Genomic DNA, 20,081 nt, shown 5'->3' on the forward strand with positions numbered 1-20,081 from the left:
ACCAGGTGCATTGTCAGTGAGCAGTAATGTTTGGAAAGGAATCTTTTTATCTGAGCAGTAGGTCTCAACAGTGAGCTTAAAATATTCAGTAAACCATGCTGTCAATAGGTTATCTGTCACCCAAGTTTTGTTGTTCCATTTACAGAGCACAGGCAGAGTGGATGTAGCATAATTCTTAAGAAATCTAGGATTTTCAGAATGGTAAATGAGCACTGGCTTCAACTTAAAGTCACCATCTGCATTAACCCCTAAAAAGAGAGTCAGCCTGTCCTTTGAAGCCAGGCATTGACTTTTCCTCTCTGGCTGTGCAAGTCCTAGATGGCGTCTTCTTCCAGTAGAAAGCTGTTCTGTCTACAATGAAAACCTGTTGGGTAGTGTAGCCACCTCATCAATGGTCTCAGCTAGATCTTCCGGACAACCTGCCCAGCTCCTACATCAGCGCTTGCTGCCTCACCTTGAACTTCTATGTTATGGAGGCGGCTTCTTTCCTCAGACCTCCTAAACCAACTTCTGCCAGCTTCCAACTTTTCTTCTGCAGCTTCCTCACCTCTCTCTGCCTTCCGGGACTGAAGAAGAGCGAGGGCCTTGCTGTGAATTAGGCTTTGTCTTCAGGGGCTGTTGTGGCTGCTTTGATCTTTTATTCAGATGACTGAAACTTTCCCTGCCTCAGCAAGAAGGCTGTTTTGCTGTGTCGTTCCTGTGTTGCTGGAGTAGCACTTTTAACTTCCTTCAAGAACTTTCCCTTTGCATTCACCACTTGGCTCACTGTTTGGCCCAAGAGCCCTGGCTTTTGACCCATCTCAGCTTTCAACACTCCTTCCTCACTAAGCTGAATCGCTTCTAGCTTTTGATTTCAAGTGAGAGAAATGTGACTCTGTTTCACGTGAACACTTAGAGGCCACTGTAGGGTTATTCGTTGGCCTAATTTCAATACTGTTTCATCTCAGGAAATAAGGAGGCCGAGGAGAGGGGAGAGACGGGGTGGCGCGTGGGGGCGGGATGGCCATCGGTGGAACGGTGGAAACACACACAACATTAACCTCTTAAATTTGCTGTCTCACACGGGCGCGGTTCCTGGTTCCCCAAAACAATCACAATGGTAACATCCAACACCACTGATCACGGATCACCGTAACAGACATAACAACAAGGAAAAAGGCTGAAATATTTCAAGGATTACCAAAACGCGACACAGACGTGACGTGAACGCATGGGCTGGGAAAATGGTGCAGACAGACTTCCCTGATGCGCGGCTGCCGTGACCTTCAGTTTGTAAAAGCCGCGACATCTGAGAAGCACAGTAAGACACGGTACGCCTGTATAATCCAAGTTCATCATAGAAGAATTAGAAAATAGACTTGCGAAACAAAGTCTGATTTCCCCTTGTATATCAGATTCTCTACGTTTCAATTAAAAAAAATCCTATACCGTTTGGTGCCTGGAGAACACCCCCTGCTGTGATTTATCAACCACGCCCCCGCTGCTGCGTGTGGAGGTGTGGCTAACGTCTCCCCGAGATAGGCGACACTGACACGTGAGTCCCGGTGACTAGACGCTCACATACGTCCAGAATTATTTCCCTCAGAAGAATTCCTAGATACAGAGTCGCCTTATCAAAGAGAAGACTTATTTTTAAAGCCTGTCACTGCCAAAATGCCCTTCCGAGCCCGTAAACCGCTCACGTTAAGACAAAATAGACCTGCGGCCGCGCCTTTCCAAGGACAGCAGGCCTCCTGGCCCAGAGAACGGGGCCGTGGAAAGACTGAAGCTGTGAAATCTAATCCCGTTTCCAGAGACTCGAGCCAGGATCATTCTGCTCGGGTTCCTGGCACCGCCACTCTGCCGGTGACCTTGGCAGGTCCTCGACCGCCCCCCTTCCAAACCGACAGGACCGAAGGCCTGCCTCGCCTTCCCCGCGGAGCTCTCGTGCGTAAGGGAAGAGGCGAAGGTCCTTCGGCACGGAAAAGCCCTTGACGACTGATATTTTTATCTATTTGCCTGGTGGTTGTGTCCTGCTTTCCAGAACGGGGGCTCACAGGCGAAGACCAACCACCCCAGAGTCCTTCGTTCCCTGCCCAGAGCCAACTGCGCAGAGGGGCTGAACCCGCCACAGCTGCGCGTCCTGGGCCTACTCTACCCCGCTCCTCCGGACAGGCGTGGTTTCCGCCCGGGCAGGGCCAGGCTGGTCCTTGGCTCTCGGGGCATCTGAGGATCGAAGGTTAAGCGCCAGGAGAACCCCCAGAGGAGAAGGCGCTGGGCGGGGAGCCCGGGAGAGCTGTGTGGGGGCACATCCATCTAAGGCTTTGCCCGAAAGGCAGGGAGCCCGTGTGCCCCGAAGCTCTCCTGCCACGGCGTCAACACACTCCTGGACTTAACAGTCCACTCTGCGCCGGAAGCTTAGGAACGACCCCCCGCCCCAGTCCCTTCCCCCGGTGTCTCAAGTGCTGCATCGTGGAAGCAGCCTGGACCCCATCACCTGGTGTCAGAGGCCTGGCTACGGCTGCCACTGGACACCCAGCAACCATGTGACGGTGGCCAAACGGACGGCGTGATCTTCCTCGTGTTAGAGAGCCCCGGTGCTGAGGAGGGTCCCCCGTGTCTTAGGATCCAGATTTCGTCAGGTTTGTGCAAATGTTCTATACATGCCGCGTGACATTATCGTCACGAGTCACCCTGCCTTGGTGGCGCTCCCGGTTTTCCTCCCAATCCTCTCGTTTCCCACGCCCTCCACGTCAGGGGACCGGTGGCCTCGGCAGGGTAACGCAACCCAGCACAGCAGATTCTCGACCAGCTGGAGCCAGCAGGGCAGGTGGCACAGAGAGGCAGAGCAGACCGTCCACGGTGACGTGTCTACTTAGTGCCGGGATCCCGTGTGATCGTTCAAGAAGCGCACCCCCACCCCCACCCCCTGCTCATGTTATCTGGGCTGGGCCTTTCCTTTTTTATATTTTTTTCCAGCTGCATCCTTCCAGGACAGGCCTTTCTTTTTTTTTTTTTTTTTTTGAGACAGAGTCTCACTGTGTTGCCCCGGCTAGAGTGCCGTGGCATCAGCCTAGCTCACAGCAACCTCAAACTCCTGGGTTCAAGCAATCCTCCTGCCTTAGCCTCCCGAGTAGCTGGGACTACAGACATGCGCCACCATGCCCGGCTAATTTTTTCTATATATTTTTAGTTGTCCAATTAATTTCTTTCTATTTTTAGTAGAGACGGGGTCTCACTCTTGCTCAGGCTGGTTTCAAACTCCTGAGCTCAAACAATCGGCCCGCCTCAGCCTCCCAGAGAGCTAGGATTACAGGCGTGAGCCACCGCGCCCGGCCTCTTATTTTTAATTGATACATAATCGTAACATTTATGGGCGAGAGTGATGCTTCGATACAGTGCACAGGGATCAGGTCAGGGTAGTTAGCACGTCCACCATCTCAAACGTTGCTTTCTTCCTGCTGGGAACATTCACTCTCCTCCCGGCTACCTGAGGCCGCGGATTACTGCTCACTGCAGCCATCCCACAGAGATGCGGGCGCCAGAACTCACTCCTCCGTCTGGCTGCAATTTTGTATCCTTTAACAGATCCTTCACTCTCCACCCGCTACCCTTCCCAGGCTCCAGTATCCTCCGTTCTACTTTCCACTTCTACGAGCTCAACTTTTTTTAGCTTCTGCGAATGAGTGAGAACATGTGGTGTTTAACTTTCTGTGCCTGGCTCGTGTCATTTAACACACGTCCCCAGTTCCATTCATGCTGCAAACGGCAGGGCTCATTCTGTTTTAGGGCTGAATAGTATTCCACCGCGCGTGCGTACGACGCCTCCTTTACCCATTCATCTGCCGGCGGACTTGCGCGCGTTCCGGATCTTGGCGACCGTGAACAGGGCTGCCGTGAACGTGGGGTGCGGATGCCTCTCTGATACCCTGATTTCCTTTCCTCTGGATGAACGCCCAGTAGTGGGGCTGCTGGATCATATGGCAGCCCTATTTTTAGGTTTTTGAGGAACTTCCATGCCGTTCTCCACAGTGGCTGCGCTAGTTTGCATTCCCGCAGGCCGTGCGTGAGTTCCCTGTTCTCCGCTCCTCGCCTGGGCTGGGCCTTTCTCATAGTCCACCCCAGCAAGCCGAGCTCTCCGTCCGGGCCAAGGGAGACAGGGCCACAGAGCTGAGCTTGGGGACAGAGAGAAGCCAGGCTGGGCTGAAGCCTGTCACCGGGAAACAGAGAACACTTCGAGTTTGCCACGTCGAATGGGAAGGGGAGGTTGATTTTCCCGTCCCACGCGACGCACACGCCTTTCTATGTAAACGGCTCCTGGGACAAAGGCTGCAGGTTTCTCGGAGGCATCATGCAGGCTCTTGACGTTCTAGAAGGAGCCAGGGTGGGAGAGGACTAGCATCTACTGAGCCCCTTCAATGCTTTTGTATACTTGCCTCACTCATCAAAAATTAACTCAACTATGGCAAACCCAGTTGAGAAGTTTAATCCTGCTTTTACAGAAGAGGAAACTGAGGTTCAGAAAGGCACAGAGCTGGGACTCAGAACTAGTCACACCTGGCTCAAAGGCCAGGCCTTTTCTCCCAGTACCTTTTGCATTGTCATTTTTTCTAAAACGTCCATTTCCTCACTGTGACCTTGGCTAAGAGTCAGCCGTTAAGGCATGATTTCACCAGGGCCGCCCTTGTGACCAGCGGGGTCTCAGCAAAGCCTGGCCCGGCGGCAGTCTGCTTCGCACGTCTGTGGAAGGTGGCCCCCACCCTGATCGGGTTGCCAGGAAAGCCCAGCCAGTCTCTCCTGACTGCATCCAGAAAGGGTCAAATGAAGTCTCAACCCAAGCCAGATTCTGTCCCTGAAGCCGTCCTAATGTGAGCTCGCTACCCACAGAACACGTCACCACGGAAAGCCAGGCTTTTGCCTTAAAGCCTGTCTCTCCCTCTCCTGGTCACGCGTGGGCTCAAGAGTACAGAGAAGGTGGGTGATGTCATTGCACCTTCAGGGCCACCCTGGAGAATGACACCCCACACTTGGCTCCAAAGCCCTGGTGTCATTTCTTCTCAAGTCATCCCGCTTGCTGCTGGACAGTGGGGAACAGGCAACCAGGTGACAGATGAGCCAACCACGTCTAAACCAGGGAACCCACACCTGCGCCGTCGGCCCTCAGTGACCTAGGCCAGGGGTCAGAAACGTTTCTCTGCAAAGGGCTAGAGATAAACAACGTAGGCTTCGAGGGCCACACAATCTCTGTCACACCCCTTCAACTCTGCTGCCGTAGCACGAGAGCAGGGTGGACTTGGCATTACCAGTGGCCGTGCTGTGTTCCAATAAAACTTTATTTATAACATCAGGCGATCAGCCCAGCAGTGGGGGTAGTTTGTCAACCCCTGAAAAAGGCCAGCAAAGTTTCAGAAAGCCGACTGCTTTCTGTGGGAGCTAGTTATACCAAGACGGTCCCAGGACAAACTGCCGTGGTGTGTCTCCTGATGAATACACGGGCACAGCGGGGGACAGCCTGGCTTCTGCAGCTCTCCTGGCAAAAGACGTATGGCCTAAGTCTGTCTGTGGCAATGTCAGATGAACCCGCACTGCACAATTTCGTTCATGTACTCAAAATCACTGAATTGTACACTTTAAAGGGTGGCTTGAGGCCAGACATGGTGGCTCACACCTGTAATCCCAGCACTTTGGGAGGCCGAGGCAGGAGGATTGCTTGAGACCAAGAGTTCGAGACCAGCTGAACAAGAGTGGAGACCCCATCTCTACTGCAATAGAAAAATTAGCTGGCTGTGGCGTTGTGCCTGTAGTCCCAGCTACTTGGGAGGCTGAGGCAGGAGATGGCTTGAGCCTAGGAGTCTGAGGTTGCTGTGAGCTAGGCTGATGCCACGGCACTCTAGCCCGGGCAGCAGAGCAAGACTCTGTCTCAAAAAAAAAAAAAAGAAGCAATACACTCTGAACAATTTCACAGCTCACAAACGATTCTATAATATCATTTAAAATGACCGCTTATTATTTTCCTACAAGGATAGACCTTAATTTATTTAGCTTTTCTCCAACGGGTAGGCAAACCTCCCCGAGGAGGGAGAACAAGGCTTTTCTCCCTCCTTGTTGGCTCCATCCATCACCCACAGAGCGGCCGGCCCCACTCGGGGGACCCTCTCCAAGCAAAAGTGGGTCTAAATCAGCACCGTTTTGTTAACGCCATCTCATTTTAAAAACCCTATCTTCTTGCTCTGCTGTTTCCTAGCCATGTGACCCTGAGCAGTTACTTGTCGGCCTGTGCCTCAGTTTGGTCATCTGTGAAATGGGGACAATAGGCGCGAAGGAAATGAGTTAACACAGTAAAGTGCGAAATTACACTTCCAAGCTCCTATCGTTGCCGCCGCTGCCGTCAACGCCACCATCACCTCCCCTTCACAGAACTGTCCTGGTTCACCTCCCGGCTCCCCAGCTGCTTCCTGGCCTCCCTCTGGAGGTGCAGGAACAGGCTTGGGGTCTCTCGTCCACGCCTGTCTGTATGACAACCGCAAACACAAGGACAAGCGGAGCCAGGATCTGGCACAGAGAGAGCCTGGCTTCTCCCTCACTCGAGAGCTGCCGGTGGGCCCGGCCCGTGCCTTGGCGTTTCCCGCCGCCTCTCGCCTGGGAGCCAGGCCAACGGTCACCTCCTCTCCAGCGACGGGGAAGCTGAGGCGGAGCCCACTTGTCCAAGGTCACTGCGCTGGGTGTCGCGGGCCCGGCCTCTGACCACCGGCCGGGCTGCGGGGCTATAAATGTCAGTTCCCCTTCGCGCCGCAGCCGCTTCCTTCCCCCTCCGCGTTCCCGTTCCTGCGCTCTCGGGCTCTGGCACACATTCGCCACCGCCTGCTAGATCCCTTCTTCCCCAGAGCCTATTGTCACCGTATTCCAGCAGGACCCAGAGACCTCAACCTGGCCTGACCACCTGACAGGTGGGGTGACCCGGGCTCCCGGGCTCTGGGCTCACATCCCAGAGGCATCGCCTGCTGTGGGCACCCGCGAGCCCCGGAACCCCTCAGCCGCAGGCCTGCCTTCCGCCTCCCCCCAGCGCAGGTGCTGGCAGGCGCTGGCTCTGCTCACCTGATGAGGACCAGCCGCTCAACGGTCCTCCCCTGCCTCAGTGTCCCTCCCCAACCCACCCGCCTGCCGCCCAGCATCTTCCCTGGTACAGCTCTCGGGAGCCACAGAAACCTCCCCTGGGTCCCACTGCTGTGCCTCCAGGCTGGCCACACTTCTGTTCCAGTGACCCTTGACCCTTTCCCCTTGTCCACGCCCCACTCCAGCCCCACATGCCACCCCCAGGGCTTATCTCGCCTCCAATCAGATCCACCCCTCAGGGCCCATCCCAGAGGCCTCGCCTCACTCAGTGTTCCCACGGGGCCGGGCCCGTCCTGGCCTGCCAAGAGGTCCAGCAAGAGCTGCGACCTGCAAGGTGACACTGGCTGAGCACGCCTGCCCCCTTTTCCCGAAGACAGGCACTGGGCCGACTCCGTGCTTTAATTCCTTGAAACACCTGCCGCAGTACTTTGTGTACGGTAGGCACCCAAAGAGCAACTGCTCGACTGCAAAACAAAACAAAACCCGAGACGCATAAATCCCGCAGAAAGCAGGCATCTGAGACACAGAGACTCCAGGCCCTCGCTACCGTCGCGGTTCAGCGTTCTCGCCGCCCGCGGGTGCTGCCCAGCTGGGATCATGGTTTTAGATGAAGGGCACCGGCCAAGGGCTCCTTCCCCAAGACCTGGCGGTAGACGATGACCCTCAGAACCTTCCAGATCTTTGGCAGCCATCCCTGAGACCGCGTTGGTCATGGAGCTGTCTCTGCCCCTTGTCATGTGATGCATCTAAGCAGACTCGGGCTGCGGGGGACAGGGAAGGTCTCCAAGGGACAAAAGAAGATTGCTCAACATTGCTCCAGCCCCGAGACTGGGCAACGTCCAGAAAATAGAAGACTCAACACCCACAAAAGCCTCCCTTTAAAATGGCAGTGACCAACCTTCGGGGGGTCACATGTCCCTTCGAGAATCTAGTGGCAGCCGTGGCTACTCCACACTCACAAGAAAGTGCATGAACACGCTCACACACGTGACTTTACTGTTAACAGTTTTGGGGCTTGTGCCCTCCAGGCCGATCTCTGGGCAGGTGCCCATAACCCTGGGTGAAGGCCCCTCGTTTATAAAGACGCCTCTACTTGCTTTTCTAGAGCAAACACTCCCTCGACCTGCCTGGCTGGGATGCCTGAAGCCTTAGCTGAGATCGTAATCGGGCCTGGCTGACCCGGGAGCAGCTCGGCTTTGTCAGCTATAAGGTGGGCTCCACGGGGCGGGGTCTCTGTGCCCGTCCCTCTGTGCCGCACGTTCACGCAACAGCGGGGCCCCTGATGCTTGTGACCACCCCTCAACCCAGAAGCCTTCCTACACCCCCTTTCCTCCAGCTGCCCCTCCTCCCAGCACCCTCAGGGCACCTCGCCTGCTGCTCACCCCTCACCCCGACACTCTGGGGTGCCCACCGTCTCCATGTTCCTGTTCAGACCCACAAGCAATGAAAACGAAAACGTGGCCAAGCACTCTCGGTATCAGATACTCATTAAAAATTACAAATAAGTACAACTCTCAATCCATATACTAACCATTCATGACGTTTTCCTGGCACCAAAATTGTCTTGGGTGCCCGCTTTGGAGACAACCATTCTGTGCAAACGTTGGCGGCATCGGAATCACCTGGACAGTCTTGAAAATCCCAGCACCCACCCCCTGCCTTTTACCAGCCTCCCCGGGCAACCCATGCTGTCTGTCACTCCACAGCCTGAACGTGTGCAACGGCTTGCCTCAGGCCCTCGGGATGGAACGCAGACTTCATGTGACAAGCCTGGCAGCAACATTTGGTCCCAATCTCCCCGTTGGATCTCCCTGCCCCCCAGCCCTCCGCTGAGGCCTCCTCTGCACCCAGAACTCAGAACCCCTGTGCACGTCCTCACCCTGCCACCACTAATTGATGCATATTTCCCCAGCTCCGTCCTCCAGTTTGGGGCTCCTCACGCTCCCTCATCCTGATTTCTTTCTTTCTTTTTGGAGACAGGGTCTTGCTCTGTCACCCAAACTAGAGTGCAGTGATGCTATCATAGCTCACTGCAACCTCAAACTCCTGAGCTCAAGTGATCCTCCCGCCTCAGCCTCCAGAGTAGCCAGGACTACAGGTGTGCACCACCATGTCTGGCTAATTTTCCTACTTTTTTGTAAAGACGGGGTCTCACTCTTGCTGAGGCTGGTCTTGAACTCCTGACCTCAAGCGATCCTCCTGCCTCGGCCTCCCAGAGTGCTGGCATTGCAGGTGTGAGCCACTGTGCCTGGCCCCTAACCTTGATTTAACTCTCCTTTTTCCTCTTGGGATAGACCATCCTGGCCACGGGACGGCTGGGTCCCTGGTTTGTGGGAGGGCATGCACGGGCAGGGGGGCATCAGGGCAGCACCGGAGTCACCCCCTCCCCCCTCTACCACATTTGCCTGTCTGTGCTCCCTGCTTTTCATCTCCTCTCATGCTTTTTCTTTCTCCTGCTATTTTTTCCACCCTCCCAGCTGCCTGAGATCCTCAGAGCACATCTCTTAGTTGTTTTGGAACCCAAAAGGCTCACTCCCACCGGTGGCCCCCTGATCACCGCATTGGTGGTTCTGCCTCGGGACTAGGATGGCTGCCTGCGCCTCCCCGTAAGCCTGGGAGTCCTCCACGTCCCATCCTCCACACGCTCAAATGTCACCAGGGGATCTGGAGCTTGGAGCTACACCAGCGGGATCTACCTGGCAGCCAGCCGAGACAGCAGGGAGGAGGGCTCCAGGCACCCAAGCCCACTTGCAGCACGTGGACCACAGGCAGAACTGTGTCACCTGCTCTGCACCACCAGAAGGGTGCAAATTCCAGAGGCCTGAGCAGGCCCCAGCTGGTGCTGTCCTCGGATCACAGACACGGAGGCCACCTGTTGTTGGAGGTGTTCCTTCCAGCACCTGCCACACCTGCAGGCCTCACACTTACCTCTCCCCTATTCCGGGCTCCCAACCTTGGGAGCTGCCACCAACTCAGGTTCCAGACACATCCCTGACAGGTCCTTCCAGGGACAGCGTCCAAAACTGAGACCCACTTTCCCCACGATCCTCCCCTCCACCTGCCATTCAGGCCTCCATCCCCAAATCCTGCAAACGCATTTCACATCGTCACGTGGCCACTTCTGAATTTTGCTTATCTGATCTGGAAGTCTATCCGACAGCGATTATTTGCCAAACCACGCGGAGTCTGACTTACTCCACGCCACGCCCTGGCCGTCAGGGAGGGTCTGCAGGCAGCCCACGCACCCCGACCACACAGTTTTCACCCCACTTTCTCATGTGCAGTTTCACCTTCCCAGGGCAGGGAAACAGGTCTTCTCCCTTTACACCCCCTGGGGCAGAGTCGGCCACCCCATAATTGCTTGTTGAAACACAGACGAGCTTGATACAAAAGTCAGGCTGTACAAACAGGCAACACGGATCAATCACGCACTGCCCAGGAGTTGCCAACAGCTCCTTCAAAGAGCAGCACTGGCCCCTTGCCCTGGAGGCCTGACTCAACTCGCAGGAATCTGACGCTGCCTCGCTTCCCCCAGCACATGTGTCCCGGAGACAGAGGCGTTTTTGAGTGTGTGCTGCATGTTTTCTGAGGTGGCCCCTACTACCTGTCTGGCCCCCTCACCGTACCCTGTGGGAAGCAGGCCACCCTTGGCCTGCTCGCCCTGGGACCAGCACGTGGGCCTTGGCTGTGGGCCCCTCTCTAGCTGGTGCTGGAAGCCCTCAGAGGGTTTGCAGAAAGCAATTTCTAGAGTGGGAACATCCTGGGAGAGATGGCATCGCAGAGGTCTTCTAGAGTAACGTGGCTTTGGGCATCGCCACCCAGGCCAGAGAGGAGGTTTTATTCTCCGGATTTGCCCTCGATTCTAGAAATCGGCCCGAGCAGCCTGTGTCTGCCAAGCAGCTCAGCTGGCTCGTAACTCCGGGCTCCAGGCATGGCACTGCCTGAATGGCGAGCCCACGGCTGGTTTCCAGCCAGATCACTGGAGCTGCGCAGCCTCGCGGTAGACGGCGAAGGACTCCATTAGGTGGGGGGAATCAGGCCAGCAGCACGCGAACGGCGCCGTAACCGAGACACAAAATGCTTCCCGTTCGTCCCGATCTTCACAGAAAGGACAGGGATCCGGGGCCTTCCAGGAAGAAACCAGATCATCTCACCATCGCTTCATCTTAAACATCACAATCTCATAATGAATTCTCTTTGCCAACCACAGTTCTAATCCTACAGCTGCAAGAGCTACCAGGGAGATACCTCCCAGGAACCCTTACACAGGCGGACAGAAATCTGACTGTTCCCTAAGCCAATCGCCTCTTGTAGACACCAAGCCATTTAACAAGCTTGCACACAGCAAGAGCAAGAGGAGCCAGCATGCCACATAAAAAGTCAGCCTTTATTAACCCCCAACGTATACCCTTTTCCAAGACCCCTGGGCCACAGCCATGGTTCCACAAAATCACCTGTGGGGCTTTTAAAATTACCAAAGCTGAGGTCTCTGCTGTATCTGCAAAGGGACCCTCTGTATCTGCAAAGGGACCCTCTGTATCTGCAAAGGGACCTGGGTCTGTGCAATCTTTAAGAGCCCTCCAAGGCAACTCTGCTCTGAGCCAGAACGGGGAAGCATTGCTGCGTAAGTCACAAACATGCATCACTTAAAAGAGAATAGAACATTGGAGAAGAGGCGGGCCACTGCCGTCACCGTGGGGTTTATTCCAGAGGCCCACCCTGGGATGTCCTCTGCTGCTCGTCCCGGGTTGGCCGAGAACAGAAAAGGTGACTGGGAATGAGAGGGCAGTGTGGGTACACTGGGGGGTGTAGTTTCCCCTCGAGTTCATGTCCAGCCAGAACTCTTTGCTGATGTAATCAAGTTAAGATGAGGTCATCCTGGATTAGGGTGGGCCTCAAATCCAGGGACTGGTGTCCTCACAAGAGGGAAGCTTGGACACACAGCAGAGAAGCCTCCGTGAAGACAGAGGCACAGACTGGAGAGAGGCTCCAACAAGCCAAGGACACCAGGACTGACTGGAGCCCGCAGAACCTGGACAGAGGTTCTTCTTTGGGACCTCGGGAGGGAACCAACCTGCTGACACCTGGATTTCAGATTTCTGGACTCCCCAACTACGAAGGAATCAATCCTATTGTTTTAAGCCGCTTGGTTTGGGGGGATTTGTTACAGCAGCTGCAGGAAACTAATGCTCTGGGCTTTGCAGTGCTGCTCTGGCATTGATTGGGCCTCTGAGCTGGGATGGGGTTAAAAGTTTTAGCTACAGAATGATTTTGATGCAATGATTTGGACACCGATGCCGTAATCCAGGCAGAGGGGAGCACCGCGCAAAGCAAGAAGAGCCTGGTGCCGCACGCCACCGCTGCTCGGACCCTGTCGCTCCCGATCCAAACCCACGGCAGGAACAGAAGCGGCTGCCTAGACGTGCTCCCCAGGCCGCTGAGCGCCGGGGTGCTCCCAAGGCCCAGCTCCTTCCTGCTCGGCTCCTGTGAACCAGAGTCCTCTGAGCCTCAGTGTCCTTCTGGGCTTGGCTCGATTCTGCCCCCACAGCTCTCCGGTCGTCCGAGGAGGCTACACAGGGTGGATTCTTGGGGGACACCCCCAACAAAGACCTATCCTGGCTTCCTCACTGAAGGAGCCTCTCCTTTGCCCCCAGAGCTTGTGAGCACTACAACCAAACTGGAGAAAAGGCCTCATTTCCCCCAAATCGGGTTCTGTGGAAACCGCTCTGCAAGCAGGTACCACACCCTCAGCCCAGGTGGCCTGAGCCACGTGATCTCCACAGATGGGGGCAGCTGAAAACCCCAAGCTGGGCAGCTGGCAGCTGAAAGAGCTCCCTGGGTGGGGCACGAAGTCCTGGGAGGTGGCACCCGAGGGCACTGTGGACAACAGGAGGAACAGGGAAACCCTGGCTTCTCTCTGGGCAGGTGAGGGATGCCAGCCTCGCAGCCTCTGGCCCGGCACAGGGTACCCAGAGGCCGTCAGAAACAAATGAAAGGGAAGGCAGAGGGGCTGTCCGGGCCCAGCTGCGGTGTATCTGAATTTGGCCCAGGAAAAACCGCCTGCCAGCGCCGGGGCTGAGGAGGCCTGCAGGTGTCAGCCCTGGGTGGAAACCTCTGGGCCAGCTGGCTCCTTCCGTCGCTGCCGCCTCCGCGGATCAGAACAAACAACTGGCCCCTCCTCCCTCCCCCCTCGCCAGTGCCCATCTTTGGGGGCAAGGCATCCAGAGGGTAAAGCAGCCACGCGGGCCCGCCTGGAAAGTCTCCAGTTTTTGCCTATGTCCTGAAAAAACAGCCACAGACAGCAAACCCTCAGGGGTCCTGGTCCCTGCCCAGCCATTTGTAGGGCCTTTTGGACAGGGCCCCAAGCAGGGAGCTAGGCCACAGGACTCCACCGCCATTCTCGCAGCCGACTGCAGCCCGTGGAACCTGCCCTGGGTCGGGGGGCTTCCGGGCTGCCCTGGCTCCATCCGTGAGCCCCCAGATGGGGCTTTTGGGAGAAGCCCCAAGAGAGACGCCCTTCCCCACCCGGCCCTAAGCCAAGAAAAGCCCAACTCCAACCTCACCTGTGAAAGTTTCTTCCCAGGGTCCCCAGCCCTCCAGCTCACCTCCACCCCACACTGTGTCCCCCACGCTCCCCGCCCCCAGGGCTGGCATCCCAGGGCGCGTCGCCTGCCAAAACCCAAGCCGTTCCCTGGCTCCCTTTTCTGGGGCTGGAGCTGCAGCGGAATTTCGGTGGAATTTTGAGGTTGCGAAGCATCTCAGCAAAGAGAGGGAAAGCAGGGGAGAGAAGGGAGGGGAAAAAGAAAGTAGGATTGGGGCGTCACTTGCAGGATTCGGGAAGGGGCCGGAGCGGGAGGGCGCCGGCGAGGGCTGGGTCTCCGGGCGGCGGGGGAGGTGGCCCACGGGCGCGGGGCGCCGCTCCTTACCTACATCTGCATTGCAAAACGCCTGTTGCGGGTGCACCGGGGAGCAGCTGCAGGCGTCGGCCGGGCGAAGCAGCGTCCCCAGCAGCAGGAGGCCGAGCGCCAGCCGCAGGCTGCGGGCCGCGGCGCCCATGGCGGGCTGGGGGCTTGGCGGTCGGGCGGCGCCGGCTGCGTGCGGCTGCGGACAGGCGGGCGCGGGCTTCGCGCTCGGCCCCGGGCGCCGGGCCGGGGGCTCGGCGGGCCTCCGCGGCGCGCCCTCCTCACCTGGCCCACTCGCCGCGCGAACTTTCCGGGCTCTTTGTCTCGGGGGCGGCGAGGGAGCGGCGGGGGCGCGGCCACCGGACGGAGGAAGAAGGGTGGGGGCGGCGAGCGCGCCGCAACCGTCTCCACTCCGCGGTGCCTCCGGGGACGCGTTGGCTGCGGGCGCGGGCCGCGCCGCCCTTTTATTGCGCTCGGAGGCGCCTCGGCTCCGCCCCCGGTGGCTGCCGGCCAATGCGGGCCCCGGGCGCTCCCGGCCGCCCCCCGCCCGCGCCGCCCGCGCCTCGCCGCCCTGCCCGGCCCGGCTTTTGTTGCTCCGGGCCCGGCCCGGACCCCCCAGCGGCGCTGGGCCCGGACGAGCGCCGCGCACCTGGCCTCCGCGGGCCCTGGCTCCGCGCGGGGACGCGCCGCCTAGCCCTGCGCCCCCAGCGTGGCTCTGGAGGGGCGCACGCGTGCTCCGCGGCCACCCCGGGTCCGTTAGAGGCTAGTCTCGGGTTGAGCAAAGGGATGTGCCCTTTGGAGCGGGGGCCACTCCCTGCCCCACCCCCCATGACCCCTGTGGGCTGGTGGCCTCGGGAAACTCACTGAGGACTCTTTTTCTAAGGGAGGCCTTAGGATTTTAAGTGCGCTTGGCCGGTTTGTTGGGCGGGGAGGAGAGGGAGGCGTGGTTACTGTGCACAAAACAGGATTTTATGTAGACGGGCCATATTTTTGACCAGCCAACGAGAGACAGGGTGGGCCCAGGAGCCAGTGGGACCCTACGCACCGGCCAGGTCCTCTCACAGGCCCTCCCTGGGCCGTCCAGTGCGTAGCCGAAGGACTTGTCCCAAAACAGGTTTGTGTTCCAGGAAGGACCATAAAAGTGTGGACATGTGAGGCTGGTAAATTGGTGACCGCGGGGCTTCCTATGCGTCAGTGAACCCGCCTGTTCCCCACGTGCGCCCTGCGCGCCCCACCTGTGTCTCACTGGGCTCAGCGGGCGCTGTCACCCACTCCTGCCCTCGGCACGTGGGCACTCCAGCTAAGGAGACATAAGCCGAGGAAAACAACACAATAAAAGACTTACTGGCCGAGGCAGGAGGATCGCTTGAGGCCAGGAGTCACAGATCAACCTGAGCAAGAGCAACACCCCTACCCCCTGTGTACAAAAAAAGCATAAAAATAGGAAAACTAGCCAGGTGTGATGGCACCTGTAGTCCCAGCTACTCTGGGGGCTGAAGCAGGAGGATGGCATGAGCCCAGGAATTCAAGGCTGTAGTGAGCTATGATTGGGCCATGCACTCCAGCCTGGGCAACAGAACGAGACTCTGTCTTTAAAAAAAAAGAACTACCACTAAACTGTGTGGTGCCAACTTGAGGTACGAAGCTTTGGAAAAACACTGAAAGAATGGAAAAACGGTTTCTTTCTGTTTATGTATGCTCTGAAACAGACAACTTGGAGAAAAGTTAGATAGGCAGAGTGGTTATTTTTAGCGCCCTGACAAATCCAAAGTCACCTTTTCAGCTTTGTTTGTGTAAACTAGAGTTATGTCATTCACGAAATGACGCTTGAGGCTAACTTTTTAAAGTACGGTTGATTCAGAAAATTATTATGTGTCAGCTGCCTGTGGCCTTTCAGTTTTTTCTTTCTTTCTTTTTTATTGCAAATGGAAGAAAATGCTGTTGAACTTTACAGGGTCCAGAATCGATCGGTCAGTGGATGAGAGAAGCGGGTAACTTAGGGGCTCTCAGTCTTTTGGGCAAGGTCTGCATGTAAGTGATCAAATATTAGGGTGACAGATGCCTCAGAGCAGGCCCGTTGTCCACACAGAAGGAGCAGAGCCAGTGTGGGCTGCGTGGGGAGGGGGCCCCTGGGCTCCAGCTTGGGGGGGCCACTCGCCTGGAGACACTGGGCCCCCAGCCGACAGACTCTCACCTGCGTCACGGGCTGTCCGCCCCTGTGTCTACCCCACCAGCACACGAGCAGGCTGGAGTCTCTCCCAGGAAAAGTTTTGAAAAACCTTCTGTGGACCCCACCTCGCCCACCAGAGAGCACCCCATTTTTCTACTCCCTCTACCGTCGTCTCCTCTAAACATGTGTCCACACCAGAAGTTTCCAGAGTCTACAGAACAGAGAGAAGCCCCTGGGGCAGCAGGTTCGAGGACCCGAGGCCCTGAGGCTGGAACGTGCGGGACTCAGTGGAGGCCAGGGGTGAGGAAAGGGGATCGAGGCTGGAGACCCGGCGGAGGCCGCAGGAGGACGCACATTCCTGTGAGTGAGGTCCGGAGCCTTTGGAGGGTTCGCAGTAGAAAGGGCAAAATCAGATACATCTCTGACCAGGTGGGGCTCTCCGGGGGGGCAGGGGCCAAGGGAAAGGGAAGTGGTGACCCTGGGATGCCGCTCGCGGCTTTCTGGCCTCCCCGACCTCCCCAGCCACGAAAGGTGATGAAAAGCCCCTTTCTAGAGGAGTGCTGGGACTGGCCGCCGCTGCAGGTGCGGAGGTGGCGGTTACCCGGAGGCATCTGAGGTCCGAAGGGCCGGATGACCGCCCCACGCGCACTGCAGGGCAAGGGAAAGCCGTCCCTGAAACCAGGCCTCCCTCCCAGCCAGAGCCCCAGCGCACCTCCCGGCTGCCTTCCTGCTGCCCAGGCCAGCTTCTGCCCCCTGACCAGCCTCTCCCTTCCCTCGCGGTCAGGATCATCGTGTCTCAAAAACAAGGCAGCCGAGGCCTCGGGCAGGACTATGGGAGACAGGGAGCAGGTTCGAGCCTGGCTGCTGGCGGCACAGGCCACTCCTGTGCTTTCTGCTCCGTGGCCGTGGCCGGGACGCCTGAACGATGCGGGAGGGACACGAGGAAAGGGCTGCTGCACCCCATGGGGAGGGGCGGGGTCAGGATGCCCCAGGCCCAGGGCAGGGGTGGGAACGAGGAAGGCAGACCCTGGGCTGGCATCTCCCTCCGCCGCCTTCACTCCTAACAAGCCTCCTCTTCCTCTTGTCTTGACATCGGTGGGGGTGTAACAGGGGGGCCCCAGCCTGCTGGACCCCGGCGGCTCGTACCTGCTCCAGGGCAGCGTCTCTGGATTCTGGGGACAGACAGGAGGGAGCAGCACCTGCCAGGCTACACCAGAGGTGTGGGGGGCGGGGCTTCCAGGACCTTCAGCCCACACTCCTGGGGCCCCACTTCCCACCGGGAACACTCCTCTTGCGCCCCCACCCCCTGAAAGAGACTTCCCAGGGAGTGCTGCAGGGCCGTCAGACCGCCCGCCCACACCCAGACACACCCAGCGAGCCCGTCCTGGGCCGGACGGGTAAACACTGTCCAGGGCCGGGGGAGAGCCAGCGCCTCCTCCGCCTGCCCGGCTCAGGTAGGCAGAGCCTGGCTGTGCACTGCGTGTCCCCCCGGAGGATGCGCTCCTCTTCTCACAGACTGGCCCTCCCTGTCTGGACGAGAGCCACCTCCCCTGAGCAGGCAGCGTTCTCTCCCTGGAGACAGCTTGAGCGGAGCTGAAGCCCCCACACTCTTTCCGGCAGGTTGCTGGGGAGCCAGATGGTCTCGTGGGGGACAGGCATCAACACTGGCCCCACACGCCTAGGAAGCCGGACCCGGAGCCGGCGGGTCAGAGCTCTGGCAGCGGGGGCAGCGTCTTGGCAGGTCTGGGGGGAGCCGGGAGCTGGTAGCTGTGGGGGACGCTGGGGCATGTGTCTGTGTGTCTGGCTGTCTGGAGGGTTTCTGCAGCCGTGAGACATGCAGCTCTGAGGGGAGGGGGCAGCCCACTGGCACCGTGAGGGCCTTCCCCACCCAGCTGGGCATCAGACTCTTGGCCACGAGGGGTGAGTGGTGCCATCCAGCCCAAGTGTCTGTCCCCAGCCTCCCTTTGCAGGGCTGTTTACCTTGGGCCATCCTGGAGATGACAAGAAGGTGTCAAGCGTGGCCAGGGCCCGGCGTGTGACACAGGATGCAGTTTACTGAAGCAGCTTCCGGGTCAGTGGTGGGTGCTCTAAAGGGCGTTTTGACATGAATTTCGTCATTCATCCTCTTCGCTCTGGGCCGGGCTTCTCCGCCCTGGCATGGTTAACACTGGGCCAGACCACTCTTCGAGGCCGGGCTGTCCTGGGCACTGTAGGATGTTGGGCAGTGTGTCCCTGGCCACGACCCACCGGATGCCAGTAGCACCCCCTACACACAGGCGTGACAACGAAGAATGTCTCCGGATGTTGCGAAATCGCCCCGGTTGAGAACAACAAACTTAAAGAAACTGATGAAAATTTTGGTCCTGAGCAAAGCAAGATGCAGAGACGCAGGAATGCCAGGGTTCCATCTTGCAGAGCCATCGACTGTGCACATGTCTGTAACCTGGAGGACAGTGGCAATCACACACCGTGCTGTGACGTGGGTGTCAGGGGACAGAGGGAGGCAGGGAACACAGGAAGATTCTTTTTGAAAAGTGTCCATGATAAAACAGCATGCATGCTATTTCATTTATGTGAAATGAAATATTTGGGTGGATCTAGACAGATGTACACAAAGGAGTTCCTCGAAATGTTAGTGGGGTGCGGCTGGCTGGTGGGGGCTTGGGTGAACGATCTATCCACCCTGCTCCGTGTGCGGGAAAGCAGTGGTCAGGTGAGGGTTCGATCCTGAAATGGACAGCCCCGGGGGCAGAAATACAGGTATTTTCCCCGTACTTCCTGTATAACACCATCGGAGCCTTCTCAGCCATAGCTGCCGGGGTTCACTTTCAAATGACCCTGCCGTCATCTAGCTGCCTTGGTTCTCACCTCCCTTCAGGTTTTCCTTTGCCGAGTCCATTGCCATCCCACAGGGCATCTTTAACGAGGTGGGAACCTGGCCTCCCCTGACCCCATCTCCTGATACCTGCCTCCCCTTCCCAGGCAGGCACCCCTCGGGGCAAAGCCAGGGCACCCCGCTCAACAAAGCCGCCTGGATGCCAGCCCCTGCAGCCCCCTGCGGCAGTCCCAAGCCCCTGTCGCTGTGATCTAGTCTCCAGTGACTCCAGAAAGAGCGGAGGAGAGAGTGGCAGAGAGGCTGTCCTGGGGCGGGCAGGAAGCCCGTGACGTCATTGGCTCTAGGAGACTGCCACCTCTGAACTACTTGAGCAGCCGTCCCAGACTGAAAGCACATAAACCCTCCTCCAGGGAGGTGGCCCTGGTACAGCCCAGGTTTCACCCCTGGGCTGGGAAGCCTTGGGGACCTTGTAGCACACGGACCCTGATATGGCAGCACCTCTCCGCCCGGTGGCAGGGTTTCGCCTCCTCTTTGACCCGGAAGGTCTCCCATCCCGCAGGGCGGGTCTGGGCAGGGCCCTCCGCCCTCCTTGCAGGAGTGAGGGGGTCTCAGGGAGCAAGGCTCTTGCCGCCAAGGACTCCGCAGAATCTGCACCCCTGAGCCGGCCTGCCTTCCCCACCTCTCCGTTCCCTGCCTGGCTGCCTCCCGCGCCTGCCCGCGGCACTGGGCTCTCCTGGGTCCTCGGCGGACGCCCTCCTGCGAGGAACAAGGCGGAATCTGAGAGCTGGCGGATCCCGTTCAGGCCTGCCGCTCCGCGCTTCCTCGTGCCCGCCCGTTTCCTCTTGGCCCTGGGCGTGTGGTCATGTGCTTCCTTTCATGGGCAGGCTGGGGACCAGGGCCAGGCAGCAGAGACGAGAACCTGCATCCCGGCGAGACACTGCCCAGCGCAGCAAGCCTTGTGTAGGCCGACTTTTCCTGGTTTCAGGTTCCCCTGCCTGGAAACCTGGCCTGGGGAGGCTCAGGTTTCCCGCCTGCCACCTTCCTCCTCTTCCTCTGGTGTTGGGGAGTGACGGCCCATGGC

At 58.1% G+C, this 20,081-nt stretch overlaps 1 protein-coding gene across 1 annotated transcript in view; it reads right to left on the reverse strand.

Annotated features, from left to right (window-relative positions):
• Positions 1–14,387, reverse strand: part of TIMP2 (TIMP metallopeptidase inhibitor 2) — a 51,712-nt gene extending 37,325 nt beyond the window's left edge. Inside the window, exon 1 of the mRNA XM_012661346.1 lies at positions 14,019–14,387. Coding sequence (XP_012516800.1) covers positions 14,019–14,148 — 130 coding nt within the window. The 5' untranslated portion in view covers positions 14,149–14,387. The remainder of the gene's footprint in view (positions 1–14,018) is intronic.
• Positions 14,388–20,081: the final 5,694 nt, after the last annotated feature.

Source organism: Propithecus coquereli, unplaced genomic scaffold (assembly GCF_000956105.1).
Source record: "Propithecus coquereli isolate 6110/MARCELLA unplaced genomic scaffold, Pcoq_1.0 Scaffold706, whole genome shotgun sequence".
Classification (NCBI taxonomy): domain Eukaryota; kingdom Metazoa; phylum Chordata; class Mammalia; order Primates; family Indriidae; genus Propithecus; species Propithecus coquereli.